General features: G+C 35.4%; 1 protein-coding gene and 1 long non-coding RNA gene across 2 annotated transcripts; one reads left to right on the forward strand and one right to left on the reverse strand.

Moving 5' to 3' along the window:
- Positions 1-2,735: 2,735 nt before the first annotated feature.
- On the reverse strand, positions 2,736-6,262 carry LOC131528601 (uncharacterized). Its single transcript, XR_009267884.1, has 3 exons — positions 6,143-6,262; positions 4,800-4,963; positions 2,736-3,045 (listed from the first exon to the last, which is right to left on the reverse strand). It is a non-coding gene; the product is annotated as an uncharacterized LOC131528601 (long non-coding RNA).
- On the forward strand, positions 6,200-17,845 carry hnf1bb (HNF1 homeobox Bb). Its single transcript, XM_058757877.1, has 9 exons — positions 6,200-6,717; positions 8,103-8,302; positions 9,725-10,001; positions 10,762-10,982; positions 12,275-12,420; positions 12,824-12,950; positions 16,648-16,797; positions 16,889-16,986; positions 17,134-17,845. Exons 1-9 carry the CDS (start codon positions 6,347-6,349, stop codon positions 17,152-17,154), a joined length of 1,611 nt encoding a protein of 536 aa, XP_058613860.1. The 5' UTR covers positions 6,200-6,346; the 3' UTR covers positions 17,155-17,845.
- The last annotated feature ends 2,447 nt before the right edge of the window (positions 17,846-20,292 follow it).

Below are 20,292 nucleotides of genomic sequence, written 5' to 3' on the forward strand. Positions count from 1 at the left end.
CAGACGTTTTTCCTCACCCCGTTGTAGCATTATCAACATTTTTTGTTTAAGTAATACAGTTTTCTTAAATTTAGCTAGAACTGTATTGACATCTCATGCTCTGAAATGTATTAAGACAGCAGGTTTGCTGGGGTTTCTCAGTGTGTTATTTTGTAATGTTAGGACTAAGGCAGTGATTGAGTTTCTTCATTTGTGAGCAGCTGGAATATCGTGGTTAAATCCTTTGTAAAAATGTGAATCATGATTACTCGCCATTTTCTTCCAAAGCAACTTACAGTCAGTAATTACTGCCCCCTGAGGCAACTTTTATGTACATGATACCCATATAATTGAGAAGACCTGGTCTTACTGTAACTTCCATTTCTAGGTCATTCATTTTTAGGATTGAATCAGTAACTTGTATTAGCAGCCATTAGGTAAATCATAAGGTTACCACTACATCTCTTTATAGACACAGAATATCTGGACACTTTCTGGTTGTCAAACATTAGCGGACAATGAACAAGACCAAAAAAAAGGATTGTCAAGCAAAATGGATTCAAGAATTTGGGTGAACTTCACAAGGAATGGACTGAGGCTGGGGTCAAGGCATCAAGAGCCACCACACACAGATGTGTCAAGGAATTTAGCTACAGTTGTCGTATTCCTCTTGTTAAGCCACTCCTGAACCACAGACAACGTCAGAGGCGTCTTACCTGGGCTAAGGAGAAGAAGAACTGGACTGTTGCCCAGTGGTCCAAAGTCCTCTTTTCAGATGAGAGCAAGTTTTGTATTTCATTTGGAAACCAAGGTCCTAGAGTCTGGAGGAAGGGTGGAGAAGCTCATAGCCCAAGTTGCTTGAAGTCCAGTGTTAAGTTTCCACAGTCTGTGATGATTTGGGGTGCAATGTCATCTGCTGGTGTTGGTCCATTGTGTTTTTTGAAAACCAAAGTCACTGCACCCGTTTACCAAGAAATTTTGGAGCACTTCATGCTTCCTTCTGCTGACCAGCTTTTTAAAGATGCTGATTTCATTTTCCAGCAGGATTTGGCACCTGCTCACACTGCCAAAAGCACCAAAAGTTGGTTAAATGACCATGGTGTTGGTGTGCTTGACTGGCCAGCAAACTCACCAGACCTGAACCCCATAGAGAATCTACGGGGTATTGTCAAGAGGAAAATGAGAAACGAGACCAAAAAAAATGCAGATGAGCTGAAGGCCACTGTCAAAGAAACCTGGGCTTCCAGACCACCTCAGCAGTGCCACAAACTGATCACCTCCATGCCACGCCGAATTGAGGCAGTAATTAAAGCAAAAGGGGCCCCTACTAAGTATTGAGTACATATACAGTAAATGAACATACTTTCCAGAAGGCCAACAATTCACTAAAAATGTTTTTTTATTGGTCTTATGAAGTATTCTAATTTGTTGAGATCGTGAATTGGTGGGTTTTTGTTAAATGTAAACTTTTGACTTCAACTGTTTATATATTTGTTATAAAAATATTAAGTACAATAAACATTAAATTAAGTCAGGGTGTCCCAAACCAAGGTTCATGACTTAATGAAAAGCTAATAATTCAATCATAAAAGTGTAATTAAAATAATTTGAAATTAAAACAATCTGAACAAAGCATTTGAACTCGTCAAAAGATTAATTATTGTATTTCTTTACCTGGATGTCGGTGTGACCATAAACTGACATCAAAGAACTGTGAACATTTAAATGAGTATAAATTATTGAAATGTTATGCTAAAATGCTGGAGGACTTCACGTAAATATTTTCAGAGTGGTTCAGGTGACAAAAAAGTTTGGGAATTCCTACATGAACAAACATTAATAAACTTGAAAACACGGAAATGACATTACACAGAGTCGTCCAGGTTTGGATTTTGTTTCTCCCCCTAGACATCCAGAATCAATCATTAGTGAAGTTCACTGGATATGATGAAGACAGTATTTCGCAGCTATGCATTACCAGTGTTTAGTAACTGGCATAAGTTTTTTCTTATACATTTTCTAATTGAGTGCTGCCTTTATACTGTACAGTAATGTTGCAATATGTCTTATTAACAGTAAAATGCTCTCTTTAAATCCAGTGGTCAAAATGCTGTGTGGCCTCTCCATTTTTTATATACAGTAATTGTAGTCACCTGACTGGTGTGATTCTCCAAAACTAGATTTTTCAAACTTATGTAAATAGGTGTTTTGTTTTGTCTTGTTTTTTTACTGAAACTATTGAAACTTTTTTAATAGACCAAAAAGTTGTTTATAACTCTTACATATCATAATAAAAAGAAAAATAGTGTAATTATGATAAGAAGAATACAAAAACAATAAATAATTAGAAAAAAAAACCAGCTGTTGCTATAACAAGATGTTTTACAATTAGCATCTGGTTCAAACATTAAAGGTAAGATGGTAAAAGGAAATATTAAAAGAGAAATCAGAGAGAGAATCAACTAATTATAAATAACATACTAAGTGAATAACGTAATCACTAAAAAAGTAATCTGATTATGAGAATTTTATGTGCAATCTAATTACATACACTTCATTTGTACAGATTGCATATAATTTAGCTTGAGTGCAAATTATCAACACTTAAATTCCAAGAAGACTTTTAAAATCTTTTTTAAAATGTTCATTAACATATCCTAATATGCTGTTATTATTGAATAACTGATCATCTGTGAGAAAGTAACTGTAAATATCTGAACAGCAAAAGCAAAGACAGCACCTAAAAAGCTTTAATGAAATTAGCCGTGAGCTTTAGTTTGACGTGATACCTTGATTGACTTTGGCCCTCTGGGGCCCCCGGGGTCACTGAGGCATGAGAGAGAAAAGCAGCAAGAGGAGTGCAATCAGGATGAAGAAGAGGGTGAAACGTGTGATTCCTGTGAAGAGCAGATCAAGCGAGCGTGAGGTTCAGCGGGGCAGAGTCCACTCATCTCTAACAGGAGGGAGGGAGGGAGGAATGCTGATTCAGACACGGCTGTTCCCGAGCGCTCACCCTCATCCCCCTCTTCCCACTGGGGGTCCCAAGAGATGAGGGACAATTAGGACCTGTAAAACACCGTAAAATCTCTTAGGATTGGATGAGGCTCTTTAAAATCCTAATATACGTTTCTGATTAATAAAAGAAGTAATTCAAATGTTCATTTGAAATATGCTACAATTTAAAATCTCATGCTAAAATAAACATTAGAAATACTACACTTTTACTTCAAACTGCTTTTATCTCTCTATATATGCGTTGCGTAGGAAGATAATAGATGTTCACATGTTTGTGTTGGTTGACAGATTTGCAGTGCATTAGTTAAGCAATACCTGATTAACCCGAGTAACCATTTAGCTAAATGACTGTGTGCGAATGGGTGAGTGAAAGACAGAAAAACAGAACGATATTGTGTGATGTTGAATCCCTGCTGAAATCAAAATGGTTTTAGTTCAGATTTTCGGTAGCTTCAGATCTCAGACATTTAAAGTGTCTGGTAGTGTGCCAGCATCACATGCTCTGCCTGCATTTATTCTCCTTCTTACATTTACGGTGCTTCTTTGTCAGATTTTGACCCCTCTTGAGAAGCCATCAATGTCTCCATAAAAACTCGTGAATTCTTTACTGTGTTGTAAAACCACAGTCCAGCTTGAATGATAGTGTTGTGAAATGTCAAGTGATTTTTGCATTGAGTGCGGTCTAAAAGACAGACAGACAGACAGATAGACAGACAGATAGATAGATAGATAGATAGATAGATAGATAGATAGATAGATAGATAGATAGATAGATAGATAGATAGATAGATAGGTTTATGCAAGTGTATTTCGGCGGGGGCTTTGCAGTCGGTTCTGGGAGAGTAGCTCCACTCACACTCCTTATTTCCTCTGCGACTGATCTCATTTGCTCCTCTGCCTCCTTAAAGGAAATGAGTCTGATGTCTTTCAGTCACTTTAATTTTGACAAATGCTCAGAGCTTGTCAGTCAGTTGTAGTCTACCATGTGCACTTGCACATTCATCAGCCTCTGTGAATAATATATAATGCCCAGACTTGTTAAAGTTATTGTAATTTTGAACATGTCAACAAGAATGACAATAATTAGTGAAAAGAAAAGAAAAAAATGGAAAATTATAGTCTGAAAATCTACCAAACAAAACATTTTTTATATATAATCCTTGAATTTGGTCGTAATTCATCCTAAAATATTACAGGAAATTTAAACAGGAAAATGTGTGGTGTGTATATTCACACACTAGGCTGTTTTATAACACAAAACAATCATAATCATTGCTCATCATCATGAAAAGGAAGCTCATGCAGGTTAGATTACCGAGGTTAATGTCTAACAGAGTGATCAACGGAATCTTTATATGGTGTAACACCTGTGGACACAGTTCTGTCACTGCAAACGCAGATAATAAATGCCTCGAGACCTAACCTATCACTCAGAACACCAGCTATCACTCAACAAATGCCATTTTTATACAGAAATAATTATTTCTCCATCTCTGGCAGGCTCTCAGTTTGTGTGTGGGTGTGTGAGTGTATACTTGTTGATGTGTCCTTTTGAGTCCAAGTCAAGGTCCAGTTTACTGACCGGAACTCATCTTTCTGGTCACTGATTCCCCAGCTTATAAAAGTTTTACTAAATGCATTATTTTAGTATATTCCAGCTATTCTTACAAAAGCAGTATATCTGTAATCCCTCCATCAAATATCTGTGAATGGATGCCTACTGGTCAGCTCTGATGGCTTGGTGACATTAATAATACCTTTGGGTTCAAACTGCAGGCAAATTAGCTATATGTACAAAAACATACCAGTGGAGGAAAAGGAAGAGGCTTTGTCAGGGTGACAGCAGAGCCTTTGATAGTGTCAAGGAACAACATAAAAACCTCTTGGTCCGAAGAGAAAAACGAACAAATTATTCATCCGATACAGTCACACTCCACTGCAGCTTTCACAAGAGAAGTAGTTTCACATCCTGGAAAAAAATATGTAATTTCTGTAAGTTTGGTATTAACTGTTGTTAATCATTGAGAACTGACCAGTCCCCAAAATGTGTGAGAAAGGTTGAAATGCAGAGTGCATTAAAATTCTGTTCCGGCAGCAGATTTGGTCTTATGAATTACTTGCTTTTCAGATGTTTCATGATGATCTTTTTATATAGCAATTTTATTTCAGTCTAAAAAAAAACTAGTGTTGCCAAATGATTAATCACAATTAATCACATCCAAAATAATAATAATTAAAAAAATATATTTATAATATATGTGTGTGTACTGTGTATATTTATTATATATATATATAAATACACACACATGCATGTATATATTTAAGAAAAATCTGTTATATTTGTATATTAAATGTATTTATATATATAATATAAATATATACATGTAAATATTTTCAAAATATATACTGTATGAGTGTGTATTTATATATGCATAATAAATATACACAGAACACACACATATATTATGTAAACAAAAACTTTTATTTTGGATGCGATTAATCACTATTAATTGTTTGACAGCACTAAAAAAACATAAATACTAAATTTTCACACATTTACAGCTGATTATGTGCTTATCAGTGTGCTTGCCTAAAAAGTCAGATATCTCTTTCCAGGAAAAAAAAAAAAGACAAAAAACAGTTACAAAGAATGAGGGGTTTAGGAATAATGAAAATCTGTAAATCTGGTGCAGTTCTATGAAAATTGATCTCTTGCGATTTTTTTTTTTTTTTTAGTATTGGGTCTACTGATAAGTGCTGCCTTTGATTCTCAAGTGAAAAGTTTAAGAATTATAAAGTATATACACTTAAACCACAAAACAACAAAACCTTTTTTTTTTTTTTTAGAAATGTCCTTAATAATAATAATAATAACAAACATAATAATGTTTATCTAGTTATTACAATGTTAGTTTTAATTTTTAATTTATTTATTTACTTAGGCCTACTTGCTTGCTTACTTTAATTTAAAGATTTATGTAGTTGTTTCACCCTCAATAAAGTAACCTAATAAGTTACCCCAGAGGTACCAAACACATCAACACTCAACATTTCAAACCAGTATACTTAATAAATAGCAGCTACGAAATCCTTATTATATTAGCATATTCATAAACGAGTAAACATCATTTGCATAAGGTGCACCAACCAATGAGCACGAAGTCAGCTCCGCCCAGCAGGAACGTGGAACTACTTCCTTCAGCAGGTGCGCTCGTGCTCTGGACAACTGCAAAACTTTGCGTAAAGACACTTTAGCCTCGTGTTTCGTATTCCTTAAAAAACATTATTCATTTCAGTTAATTTCACACGTGTATTTACCGAGGGCGCGAGGACTTTCAGCGAGACCGGATTGATGTTTACTGACATGGTGTCCAAGTTGACATCGCTTCAGCAGGAGCTCCTGAGCGCGCTGTTGGACTCGGGGGTCACTAAGGATGTCCTGGTCCAGGCGCTGGAGGATTTGTGTCCGTGTCCTGCAGAATTCGGAATAAAAATTGAAAAACCCTTGTCCCCGGCGAGTGTCAACGGCGGCAGCGACTCCAGTGATTCCAAGCCGGTGTTTCTGACTCTGACCAGCTCGCAGGTTAAAGGGGGGAAACTGTCCGGCGATGAAGGCTCGGATGACGGGGATGACTTCGACACGCCGCCGATCCTGCGGGAGCTGCAGTCTCTCAACACGGAGGAGGCGGCGGAGCAGCGCGCGGAGGTCGAGCGCATGCTGTCGTGAGTTAAGATATTTATTTTATAATTTATTTTATGGAATAGGCCTATTATATGCAGGTAATTCAGGGCAACACGTTACATTACAGTGTACCTGCTATTTATTTATTTTTGTATCTCAGCAGTAAAAAGAACAATGCGCAACGATGAGCTATGAGGTCTATAAATTAACCGTGCGCCTATGTAGTTATTATTTCTCAGTAGTTACGCTGTGACAAACAGTAGCAGTAACAAAAAGTTTGACCACGTAAACTATCCTATTATTTATTTATTTATTTGCTTAACTATGAGCGTTTTACTTTTTGCATGTAAAATATAAATTTAAAATGATTTGACACAACCAATACCAAAATTACCAAAATTGTAGTAGGCTTATACTACTTGATATAGGCTATTATTTGATTATTACTTCATTTCTTCCTTGCTTCGGAATAATTTTAATATTGTAAATAATTAATTAGGGTACTAAACAATTTAGGCAAAAATCGAAATGTTCCTTTTTAAAAGTATAAGACAAGATTAAATAGGCCTATATTGATGTAAAGTCAAAACGAAACCACGTGTAGTTGTTATTAATTTATTTCTATAAATCATCAACAGAAAGATACACAATGTCGTATGAATAGAGGGAAAAGATATCTAGTTATTCATTGTCCAAAGTTATAGTCTTAAATCAACATCCTCGAGCACTCTCTAATGTGAGGGGTTATTTCCCCAAACAAACATTGGCTGATCCGTCAGACATTTTCCTTTTTTGTTTAAACGTATTAAAACAATCACAAGCGTTTTACTTGTATGCTGAGTGCTGGACAAAATGTGTTTCACAAATATAGTCTAATTAAGAGTTTTAAGTCAATTTGTCATCGTATATTTATTGACGTAAGCTAGAACAAATGATATAGGCTAATATATTTTAAATTGTGTAGCCTATATCATGTTGTGCATAATAATATAACATTATTATTTCTTCATTATTTTATTGCATGCCTATAAGTTCTTCTATAAACTCTTAATTCCAAATGACTGTCGAGTCGACTGAGTATCGAGGCAGAAAAGTCTCTTTTTGAAATTACCCTACATTTTTAAACTTTCAATACTACTAGCTAGGCTGCTAATTAGACAGCATCAATTGATAAATTGTAACATTTTTGAGTCACTTTTGAAATATTTTGTATGCTATTTTTATTTTGTGAATTATTATTCAATGTTATTGCATGTTGATTAGCTATTAATTATATTTGAAACGTTTGCACATTTAGCCTATTATTTATTATTCCAGACTTTTCAAAACATACAGGCATCATTTCACACGAACAAATGACATAAACACATAAAAATAAAGCATACTTGTGAAAGCTCATAATAGCGTTGGCTGCTGTGTTTGGCAGCGAGGACCCGTGGCGCGTGGCGCGCACTGTCAAAGGCTACATGCAGCAGCACAATATTCCTCAGCGCGAGGTGGTGGACGTGACGGGGCTCAATCAGTCTCACCTGTCGCAGCACCTCAATAAAGGCACGCCGATGAAGACGACCAAACGAGCCGCGCTTTACACCTGGTATGTCCAGAAACAGCGCGAAATCGACAGACGTAAGTCAGCCTCTTAACATAATGTCCATCTGTAACAGAAGAAAATATGCAGACTGTTTTTTCTAACACTTCACAATAAGGTTCCATTAGTTAACATGAAAGAACAATGAAAAATACTTTTGAAACATTTAACAATCTTAGTTCGTGTTAATTTACACATTTACCAATACATCACTAAAATTAAAAAAGGTGTATCTGTTAATATTATTTGACAGACCTGAGAATGACAATAAACAGCTGTAATTTTATTAACTATTATTAACTGTAAAATTTATAAATACTGTAACATATATATTGCTTGTTGTTAGTTAATTTTAGTCAATGCATTAACTAATGGGACCATATTGTGAAGTGTTACCTTTTTTTCTTTCAAGTATTTGGGCAATTTTTAGCCATACTTAAAATGAATGAATGTAGTCTTAATTAATTAATTAATTTATTTTAAAGTTCTGTTTATTTTTGTAATTATTTATTTGCATCTGGTTTTAATGTTTTGTGATACATATATGTGATCCTGGACCACAAAACCAGTCTTAAGTCGCTGGGGTATATTTGTAGCAATAGCCAAAAATACATTGTATGGGTCAAAATTATTGAATTTTCTTTTTTATGCCAAAAATCATTAGGATATTAAGTAAAGATCATGTTCCATGAAGATATTTTGTTAATTTCTTACCATAAATATATCAAAACTTCATTTCTGATTAGTAATATGCATTGCTAAGAACTTCATTTGGACAACTTTAAAGGCGATTTTTTTTGCACCCTCAGATTCCAGATTTTCAACTAGTCGGCCAAATATTGTCCGATCCTAACAAACCATACATCAATACAAAGCTTATTTATTCAGCTTTCAGATGGTATGTAAATCTCAATTTTGAAAAATTGACACTTAAGACTGGTTTTGTGGTCCAGGGTCATATATGTTGTTATATATTTATATAATACTTTATATATAAGTATACTTGCAAAACATGTATTATATTTAGTCTTTTATTATATTGCATTCAGTATACACTATTAGAAATTCTATTAGAAATCTAAATCTATATAAAATCAACACAATGTGCTTGTGAATGTTTTTTTTTTATTTTAGCCATTTGTATATCCCCTTTTTTTCTGGGACTTTGTTTGGATGGATTAGAAGACACTCGGAAAAGTAAAATGCACTTATTAATAAATGTGTAGACTGTGATTAAGAATGTGTTGTTATTTACTTACTCTGAATAGCCTACATTTCTAAAGGCCACTTTTTTTCAGGTCAGTATGTATCATGTGAGCTCTGCTCTGTTAGCCCCTTTATTGGATCCATTTTTACCATTCTCAGAATTGTGCCTTCATTACGGGCCTCCCCATCCAAGCACTATCTATCATGATTCTGCCTTACTCTGCCCCAATCGTGTCCCCCTCTTATTTCCGCAGAGTTCGACCGTGTTCAGGGCTCTGACCCCAGTGACTCAGGCAGTCAGGATCAGGTCCTGTTTTTTTTCCCAGAATTCAATCATACCGGACACAGTTCGGGGGCTGCGGGAGGTTCTGGAGGACCAATCGGAGATGAGGGGGAGCCAGGCTCTAAGAGGATGAGACGAAACCGCTTCAAATGGGGTCCGGCATCTCAGGAAATACTCTACCAGGCTTATGAACGACAGAAGAACCCCAGCAAAGAAGAAAGGGAAGCGCTGGTAGAGGAATGCAACAGGTAATTTTCTTTCTATATTGATTTAGTTTCATTAGAAATATTTGGTAACACTTTTTAACTATTTCAAGGTGTCCTTTTTTACACGTTACATGTACTTACTATTATAATAACAATAAATTAATCATAATTACATGCAAGTAACCCTAAGCCAAACGCTAATCCTAACCATATAGTAAGTACTTGTAGTTACTGTAATTAATTTTACTCAGTACTTAAATGTATAATTACACTGGAACAAGGACACCTTAACATAAAGTTTAGCCAAATATATATATATATATATATATATATATATATGTACATATGTGTGTGTGTGTGTGTGTGTAATTTAATACAAAGTGCCATTAATTAAATTTGTTTCTTATTTTCCTGTATTATATAATTTTTATGTTTTGCATTTTATTATATTACATGCAATATATACTGTGTCTGCTATAAACTTAATTCTGTGTATAATATTTTGTGAATATTTTTATTTTGGCAAGTTTTTTATATACTTTTGTACTTTGATAGGATAATTATTATTTTATTTTTATTTATACTTTATGCATTGGGTTTGTTTTATAAAATTATATATATATATATATATATATATATATATATATATATGCTCATTAATTACATTTGTTTCTTTTGTATTTAGATATCATTGTTTTCTTTTGTATTTAGATATCATTGTTTTCTTTTGTATTTAGATATCTTAAATGTGTTTTAAAAATACAAATACAAATTCTTTTTGAATTTTTTGGGTTGTTTTCAGGGCAGAGTGTGTTCAGAGGGGTGTGTCGCCCTCTAAAGCACATGGGCTTGGATCTAACCTGGTCACGGAGGTTCGTGTGTACAACTGGTTTGCTAATCGGCGTAAGGAGGAAGCCTTCAGACAGAAGTTGGCTATGGATACGTATCCACCCCACAGCATGAACACCCTGTTGTCCCATCCATCATCACATATCCAGCACCATCACAGTAGCTCAGATTCAAGTAAGATTTTGCTGCTATGCAAATACTCACAGTCTCTGTTTACACTTGCTATTAATATCTGAATTTGGATGATCTGATGTCTACCAAGTGTTATTTATACATCACAGGTTTTTTTTTTTTTATATTTCAAGTCATCGTTTATTTTTGTATTTTCAGCTTTGTTTTAATTTTAAATAATTTTAATATGTGCTTTTGTCATTTTCATTATTTTGTTTAATATTTGTTTAATTTGTTTATTCAGTTCAGTTTTAGTTTTTATTTATTTCCAGTTAGTAAATTTAGTTCTTAAGCTTTTTTCAGTTAATTGACAAAACAGCATTGATAATATTTGTTTAGTTTAAACATTTTATTATATTTCATTTCAGCTTTATTTCAACTAACAAAAATGTTTTTAATAGTTTTAGTTACCGATAATTACAGACATATTTTGCCATTATGAGTGTTAATATCAGGTGTAAAAAGGCTCAAAGATGCAGTGTGTGTTTGAGTTTTATTGGAATTCCTCCGTCCCATTAGTGTGTGAACAAAACACACAGCCGCACCCGCAGACACATGTGAGATAGAGGGACATAAAATCGCTTACCGCAATCTTTAGGGTCAATCCAGGGTCAAGTCAAGGTTCGAGCTTTGTGTCTGGGAGGGTGTTCAGCACACACTCTCTCCCTCAGAAAATCGATCTCTGTTTGGAAAAAGTATTTTAAACCCAGAAGGATCACGCAGTAGCTTAAAATGATCATGATATAAAATCAAAATGCTTCCGCTTAACTTTTGACAACTACAAAAGGACACCATTCTGTTGAAAAGCTGTAAACTGTCAGCCTGTGAAATGGACCGAATTCCGCAGAATGTTTGCGAATGGATTAATATTACGTCAAGAGAGTGAGTCAGAGAACAGCGTGTTTGCTCAACCTGTGTGTTCTGCTACAGTCACTGACCTCCAACTGTTCAAAAGCTCTTTGATTGTATTTGTTTGCCCAGAGCAAGAAAAGGCACAACATTTAGCATAATCAGTTTTGAGGTATGTTTATGAGAATTCATTTAAGGAATAGACGGTCCGATAAAGGCCCTTCAGTGTTTGGACTGCAGACTCTTATCATTTTAGCTGCATTTACAGCTACACAAAGAGGTCAAATAAAGATAGACAGAATCAGGTCAGTATGTACAACTACCAATTTATTTTCTCGCCGTTTTAAGTGTGTCAGAACAACAAAACTAACCTTTTTTGTTGGCAAAGCATTAACTGTGCACAGCAATACAGTTAAAAATTATGTTTCTTATGTTTTTCAATGCAGAACTCAGGTACAGTCAACAAGGAACCAGTGAGGTCACTTCCTCGACGACCATCGGTCACCATGGTAGCAGCCAATCAGTATTGCAACAGGTGTCTCCGGGTAGTCTGGACCCCTGCCACGGCTTGCTATCGACAGATGCCAAAATGGTAAAGCAAAATCTGTTTTAGCGTCCACATTATAGTGCAGTCATAATGTGCACGCTTCGACAAGTACGGGTCTACCAGCCCTTTTTTCGACCCGAAATAGCATGTAGTCACAGAGATCAATGTACATTTTACAGACATGATTGATAAAGTCGCCTTTATTTGAAAACTGACTCAACTAGGTCAAAGAGAGCATTGATCTAGTATGTGCAGGCAGTACGTTTGTTCACTTTTATGGCTGGTGTGAATTGGCCCCCCCAATAAACATTTGTTATGTTATGTTAGTGCGCACTCACAGTCCAAAACAACGTCTTGCACCAGAGGAAAGGAACTATGCTCTAACCTGCAAAGTGTTTGTGTACCTTATTTGTATTTACATTGTGTGTATGCATGTGTGTGTGTCCAGATCTCAGTCTCTGGTGGAGTTTTGCCTCCTGTGAGCACTTTGACCAACATTCATAGTCTGTCTCATTCGTCTCATCATCATCATCATCAGCAAGCACAGAGCCTCATAATGAGCCTGGCTGCTCAAAGTGAGTGGATCACCATTTTATTTCCTCCTTCTTCATGTCTTACATCATTGTTGTTCTTAAACTGTGCTATGTGTTAAATTTACAGTAAAGAAACGGCAGCTGTGGTTGCTAGAAATTCACTGTAAAAAATATGGTGATAATGTTTCAGGTATTACAACATTGGTGCCAACTTATAATGATATATATTATTAAGTGATGTAATATTAGTATACCAAGCTACTTAAACTACCAAAAACTTTTTTTTATTTTTAAATCTGTACTGTTAAATGTACTGATAACCACCATAATGAGTCATAATATGAATCATGTGTTCATAGTAACCATAAAACCATATATACTTGCATGAATATGATGCACAGGATCATATATACAAAAACATCATGAGGGTAACATACAGTACATGACACTAAAATAATGAAATATAAATTAACTAAATTACAGAAAATGTAAAAAAACAAAAAACACCATAAAATATTTATGAAAAATATAATTATATGTGATCTGTCATGCAGGGACTTCTCTAGGAACTTTAAATACAGTCATTCATAGTTTTACTTGCAAAAAAATTAAGGAATATACAGTATTTTACTGCAAAATTAGAATATACAATAGCATTTTTAGAGTTCTGTTTCTAAAGCTGATTGCACTTTTAATTTATCCTTACGAATCCTCATTTGAATATGCCTTTATAGCCCTCATTTTGACATGCTGGAAAAAAAAAAAAGGAAAATCTACTGGTAATTTTCTGCCAGGACAGTAACAGACATTTCCATTAACCCTAAAACACAACGCAATGAAGTGAGAACTTCAAAATACAGGTAAAACACAAATAAAATACAGTAAAAAATAAATACAGAAAATTCATATTAATAATTGGGCCCTATTTTTACAGATTTTATTTTATTTTTTACACTGTGCTTTCTATTAATATTATTCCATTTTTTTCTGATGTGGTATTTGGTCTGAAAAGTTTGAGAACCACTAAGCTACACTGTCAAAATGTCCTCATTTTTTCTAAATGGTTATCAAATAGAGTTGCAAAAAACAATTCAAATTTCCCCAAACACTCCTCCTCCTTTCATTAGTCAGTCGAACACTCAGCCCCGTCCCCAAGGTGGGTTGGTTGAGTCACTATTGCTGTGCTGGTATGGATTCTCAAATAAACAATGTTTTTATAGCAGAAGTAATAGTTTGATAAGCATCTTGGTGATCTAGTTAGATCTTATAAACATGTTTATTGCCAGCTACCTGAATGATAACACTGGTTTAAGGACACAGACGTTTGAAGGTCATTCTGTCGCCCCCCTTGATTACTGAGGTGTGTGACCACCACAGTAACGCAAGAACACGTTTTATGCGTTTGTCACGCATTTGAGTCCATGTTTGCAAACTTGCCTAAGCCAGTAAACAGACGTCAGGCAGTCATAACAGAGTCCATTCACAGGTTCATTCAAGTCTTAAAGGTACAATAGCAAAATCATCCTGTTTAAGGATTCAAACTAACAAGTAAAATTATAATCTGACTGTTTTGGTACAAAAAGAATGTTATAAATTGACTTAAAATGCTGAAAAGGATAGAATGTGGCCCCCCATTTTTATATATATTAATCAAAACCATTTCATTACACTTTTAGGACTACTTTTTGATTACTTTTGGTCTAACTTGTTTATGACATTGATTTAAATAGGATAATCTTGCACCAGTTGATATAAAAATACAAAGAAAAAGAAAATATATTCCATTCATTATTAATAACAACATGAAGTGCATTAAACATTACATTAAGTCAAGGTTTCCCAAAATGGGAATTGTGAAGGAACTTCAGGGAATTTGTGAATTTAATGAAAAGCTAATAATTAAATAATAAATGTCAAATGAAAAATCATTTTAAAATAACAACAATCAAAATAATTAAGTTACAGTGCATTCAGAAAGTATTCAAACCCCCTTCACTTTTTTCAATGTTGTTATGTTGCAACCTGATACTAATTGTTTAAATTCATTTTTTTTCTCATTAATCTACCTCATAATGACAAAGTGAAAACAGAATTTTAGAAATGTCTGTAAACTTATTAAAAAGAAAAAACTGAAATATCACATTTACTCAGTACTTCGTTGAAGTAGCTTTGGCAGCAATTACAGCCTCGCGTCTTTTTGGGTATGACGCAACAAGCATTACACACCTGTCCTGGATTCTTCTTTGCAAATCCTCTCAAGCTCGGTCAGGTTGGATGGGGACCGTCGGTGGACAGCCATTTTCAGGTCTCTCCAGAGATGTTCGAAAGAGTTCAAGTCAGGGCTCTGGCTGGGCCACTCAAGGACATTCACAGAGTTGTCCCTAAGCCACTCCTTTGTTGCCTTGACTGTGTGCTTAGGGTCATTGTCATGTTTGAAGGTGAACCTTCAGCCCAGTCTGAGGTCCTAAGCACTGTGGAACAGGTTTTCATTGAGGATATCTCTGTACTTTGCTCCATTCAGCTTTCTCTCAACCCTGACCACTCTCCCAATCCCTGCCGCTGAAAAACAGCCCCACAACATGAGGCTGCTACCAGCACACTACTTTTAGGATGGTACTCTGCAGGTGATGAGCAGAGCTGGTTTCCTTCAAACACGATGCTTAGAATTGAGGTTCATCAGACCAGAGAATCTTGTCTCTCAGAGTCTGAGGGTCATTTAGGTGCTTTTTTTGTGAATTACCATTCCAAGTGTGTTTTAATGGGTCTTCACTGAGGAGAGGATTGAGTTTGGCCACACCGCCATAAAGCCCAGATTGGTGGAGTGTTGCAGTGGTGTTTGTCCTTCTGTAGGTTTCTCCTATCTGCATATATGATCATGGAGCTCAAGAGTGACCATCAGCTTCTAGACGAGCTGTCTAGATGAGGCCCTTCTCCATCAATTGCTCAGTTTGGCTGGGTGACCAGCTCTTGGAAGAGTCCTGGTTGTGCCAAACTTCTTTCATTTGAGAACTATGGAAGCCACTGTGCTCTTGAGAACCTTCAGTGCAACATAAATTTTTTGTAGCCTCCCCCAGATCTGTGCCTCGATACAATCCTGTCTCTGAGCTCTGCAGGCAGTTACTTTGACCTCATGGCTTGGTTTTCGCTCTGATATGCATTGCCAGCTGTGATGCCTTTTATAGAGAGGTGTGTGCGTTTCCAAATCATGCCCAATCACAGATGGACTCCAGTCAAGGTGTAGAAACATCTCAGCAATGATCCAGAGAAATGGGAGGCACCTGACCTAAATTTCAAGTGTTGTTCCAAAGGGTCTGAATACTTATGTATATGTGATATTTCAGTTTTTTCTTTTTAATAAATTTATAGACATTTCTAAAATTCTGTTTTCACGTTGTCATTACGAGGTACAGTAGATTAATGAGGAAAAAAATGAATTAAAAAATTTTAGTATCAGGCTGCAACAACAAAATTTAAAAGAGTGAAGGGGGTCTGAATACGTTCTGAATGCACTGTATATAGCATTATTTCTGAATGTTCTCCAAATGTTCAAAATGTCCACTTATGCTTAAGAAAAGTTTTTTTCTTAAAGGAAAAAGTCAGTTTTTCATTTAGTTTAGTTTGAATTAACTATAATAATTCTGATATATAAGTCATATATTAGGTAGAGTATCTATAAAGGATTGTTATTACTTTAATTCTTGTTGAACACTTTGATAACAGTGTTTTTATGTTTTTCCAGGTCTGACATCTCCGCAGTCTCAGAGTGTCCCCGTCATCAACAGCGTGTCTGGACTCACAACCCTGCAGCCCATGCAGTTCCCTCAGAGCACCAGCCTGACACAGCTGACCACAGCTCACATCTCCCAGCAGCCCTTCACACAGTCACACAGTAAATACACTCGCTTCTTTGCCTGTGACAGCAAACAGAAAATATTGTCATTCTGAATTACGATGGGCAAAATTTTGCATGTCTTTTTCAGTGTACTCTCCCAAACAAGAAGCTGCTCAGTTTTCCCATCCATCTCGATACACGACCATGGACACCAGCACCATCACACACCTGGGCTCCAGCAAGCAGGTCAGTCTTGCAAATTCACAGGAAATAGCATACTTCCTTGTTGAAAAATAAGATTTTTATACAGATATTTCTCTCTATATACATGAACTGTGCATATCTGTATGGCTTATTGTGGTGTATAATCTTTATTCTCTGTTGTCACTGCAGTGTCCTTTGCAGGCCTGGTGAACAAATGCACCGGAGCGAGAACTTCCTCGGCAGCTTAGCAACAGCAGTGCATAATATCTGTGTTTCTCGGTTACTTTGGTAACCTGTCAGGATGGAGAACCAACAGGAGCAGCACTGCCTCTGGATTCTGCGACAAATAAAGACTAGTGATTGATATATTACACCTTTAAGCCATAATGGATGACAGAACAAAATGGCAGAACTTGACGGTTGAATACTGAGCCCAAGCTTTCACACCAAATGGTTTTAGGTGATGAAATCTTCAATGATACTGTACATACGATTAAATGAGAAAATATGGTTTGTTGTAAAATAAGGTCAACTTTTCAGGCAAAACAACAAGTAGTCAGTCAATCAGAGATGTTTTTTTTTTCCATACACACCTTTGAGATTTGAAATGTATCCCATATTCTAAAAGAAAATGATCACATTACCGCGTAAATTCACATTTTTGTTCACAACATCAGAATGGTCTTTCTATTTCAATGCATGGACTTGCACATAAAAGTGATCCCAAAAGACGCTATAAATATAATTGCTTCTCAGGGATTGATTTCACACTACTCCATTGTACTCCATTGTAGAATATATATAACTGCCTAAAGGCTTTGCTGTTTTTTATATGTTTTGGAATCACCTCAATCATATTTATATTTGTGTAAATTGATAAATAATACATTTTTGAAGAATATCTTTTGACTCTGGTGCTCATTTTTTATTACTTTAAGACAAAGATGATGTGTTTGTTTATGGGAGCAAAAAGTTTTGTCCGGTAATGTACCATAAAGTAGGTCCACGCTTTGCATTGTAAATGTTTTCACACACTAATGGAAACTCAGATGTGTGAAGGAGAGGTGGAGACCGAGATGGGCAATAAAAGGGTGTGTTTTTGTTTTCCATGCCCCATTAGGTCTATTTCCCTTGTTGTCTCACTGGTCAAAGGGCATGCAAGTATCATCTGAGTTCACCTTTAGGAAGTGAACAGGTGAAGTCATTTCCTTTGCTCTTCTCACATGACTTCTCTAGCATGTGATTACAGTTTTTTCCATGGAAACTAAATTACCGAAACCAAGACCCTGGGGATTAATTAGTGGATGACTACTTAAGTAAACCGTGCCAGTGTATCAGTCTTTGACTCTGAAGAAAACCACTACTGATTTATGGCAGTGGTTCTGAATTTTTACAAAGTTTATACTTGAGAAAATAATATGCGTATATAAAATATGCAACATTTAGCACATGCAGTATTGGGCTGCTCCTTGTGCAAAGTAAAGATGTTGCCCAAAATAAAAAAGTTATTACATTTGAGACTGTTCAAATTGATTTAGGCAATTCAGCTATGCTATACTGTTATTGTTCCAGAAGAAGATGACCATTACACATATTGAGGGGCCCCGTTTATTTTATTTTATTTTATTTTTTGAGAGAGAGAAAAATTAACTCTTTTATTAAGCAGGGTGCATTAAATTGGTCAAAAGTTACAGAAAAGACTTTTACATGCTGTTCTTTTGAACTCTCTATTCATCAAGCTGCACAATTATTTTCAACATTGATAATCATGAATGTTTTTTGAGGACTAAATCAGCATATTAGAATGACTTCTGAAGGAGTTTGTGACTAATTATATGCTAAATTGTTATGAATAAGTCAAGTTAAGATGTGGATTGATCACCAAGATACTGTACATTCCCTCACCCTATAGTTGTTAAATGCTAAAACACACACACACACACAAATATTACAATTATGTGACTATCCCTAAATGTTAAGAAAACGTTGAGACTGATGAAGTTCTCCTGTTCTGGTTCTTTCATTTAATAACAGCATATTAGTGAAAGAACATTAATCTCAACAGAAAACATATCAGTAACACTTTACAATAATGGTATATTAATAATCATGTACTAATACCTGAATTAATACTTACTTCAACGTGAACTCATGATTAGTGAAGACATGAGCTAATTATGAACCAATCAAGAGCTATCTTTAACTACGACCAGAGTCATCAGTAACAAGTTAAAGCTTTCTGTCATACATATCACAGCTGAGGATCTTAACATTCTGAACTAGTCTGTGTATGAACTGAATCGACTGTATTGCAATTGTAACACATTAGCGGTTAGCATAATAGCTTCTCCTGTATAGTCCAACAGGGGCAGCAGAGGACACATGCTGGGATGTGGACAATGGAAGACAACGTGGAGGCGTCGAGCAATGAATGTGCAGACATGCCCTTCAGAACAGGTCGGCAGAAGAGATCTTATGTCAGCTTCTGCTGGACACTCACTGGGATCAAAGGTCAGAAAGACAGGAAACAGAAAAGCTGACTTTACTCCTGTAACCCTCTGTTCTCTTCCCACACTGCCATAGCTTGGTGTTAAAGGAATGTTCCAGATTCAAAACAAGTTGTTTTATCAACAGATTACCACAGAGCATAATGTTTGAATCATCCAATACATTTTAAAAGCAGAAATGTAATGTTTATGGGTTTGTTTTGACCCTTTCTACTTCTGCTTCTGTACAAAAATGTGCTTTATTTCCACTGTAAGATTTCAGTGGTCAATTATGATTATATTGTTTTAATGAACTTCTGGTAATGAATGACCAACATAACCCTTGTGACAGTAGTTCTCTCCATGTAAACAGACTTTTTCTTGTAATTTTTCATGTGTTATGCAAAAAGTTCCAAGCTTTACTGGCTTTACATGGTAATTACAATATGATGTCGGTCTGATAAAATTAGAGAAAGGGCCATTATTACTTGACCATTTCAAACCCCCTGTCTAGCTATCAGGGGGTCCAGTGTGTGGGCCAAACACCAGCCCACAATGACCCCCTACTGAGATCTTGTTGACTTGTTCACTTAGACAGTTTCAAACATGCTGACTAAAGATATTTTTCAGTCATCAAACACTTTAAAGTAAGGTATATATTATTGTATTTATATTTACAGGAGTTCTGCAAATAATTTGAAAATAAAATATAAAAATACAAATCCATATAAAAGTTTAAGGTCAGTAAGATTTATAAAAAAAAAAAAAAATATATATATATATATATATATATATATATATATATATTACTTTTATTTCACAAGGACAAAGTATTAAACTGATCAAGTGACAGTAAAGATTC

This window comes from Onychostoma macrolepis, chromosome 21, assembly GCF_012432095.1.
Source record: "Onychostoma macrolepis isolate SWU-2019 chromosome 21, ASM1243209v1, whole genome shotgun sequence".
Lineage (NCBI taxonomy): Eukaryota > Metazoa > Chordata > Actinopteri > Cypriniformes > Cyprinidae > Onychostoma > Onychostoma macrolepis.

Bases quoted from the DNA above. Each gene is read 5' to 3' on its own strand.
- hnf1bb (XM_058757877.1), top strand. From the start codon at position 6,347: ATGTTTACTGACATGGTGTCCAAGTTGACATCGCTTCAGCAGGAGCTC. The intron at 6,718-8,102 runs GTGAGTTAAGAT...TGTGTTTGGCAG, and splicing joins GAGGTCGAGCGCATGCTGTC to CGAGGACCCGTGGCGCGTGG. The intron at 12,951-16,647 runs GTGAGTGGATCA...ATGTTTTTCCAG, and splicing joins AATGAGCCTGGCTGCTCAAA to GTCTGACATCTCCGCAGTCT.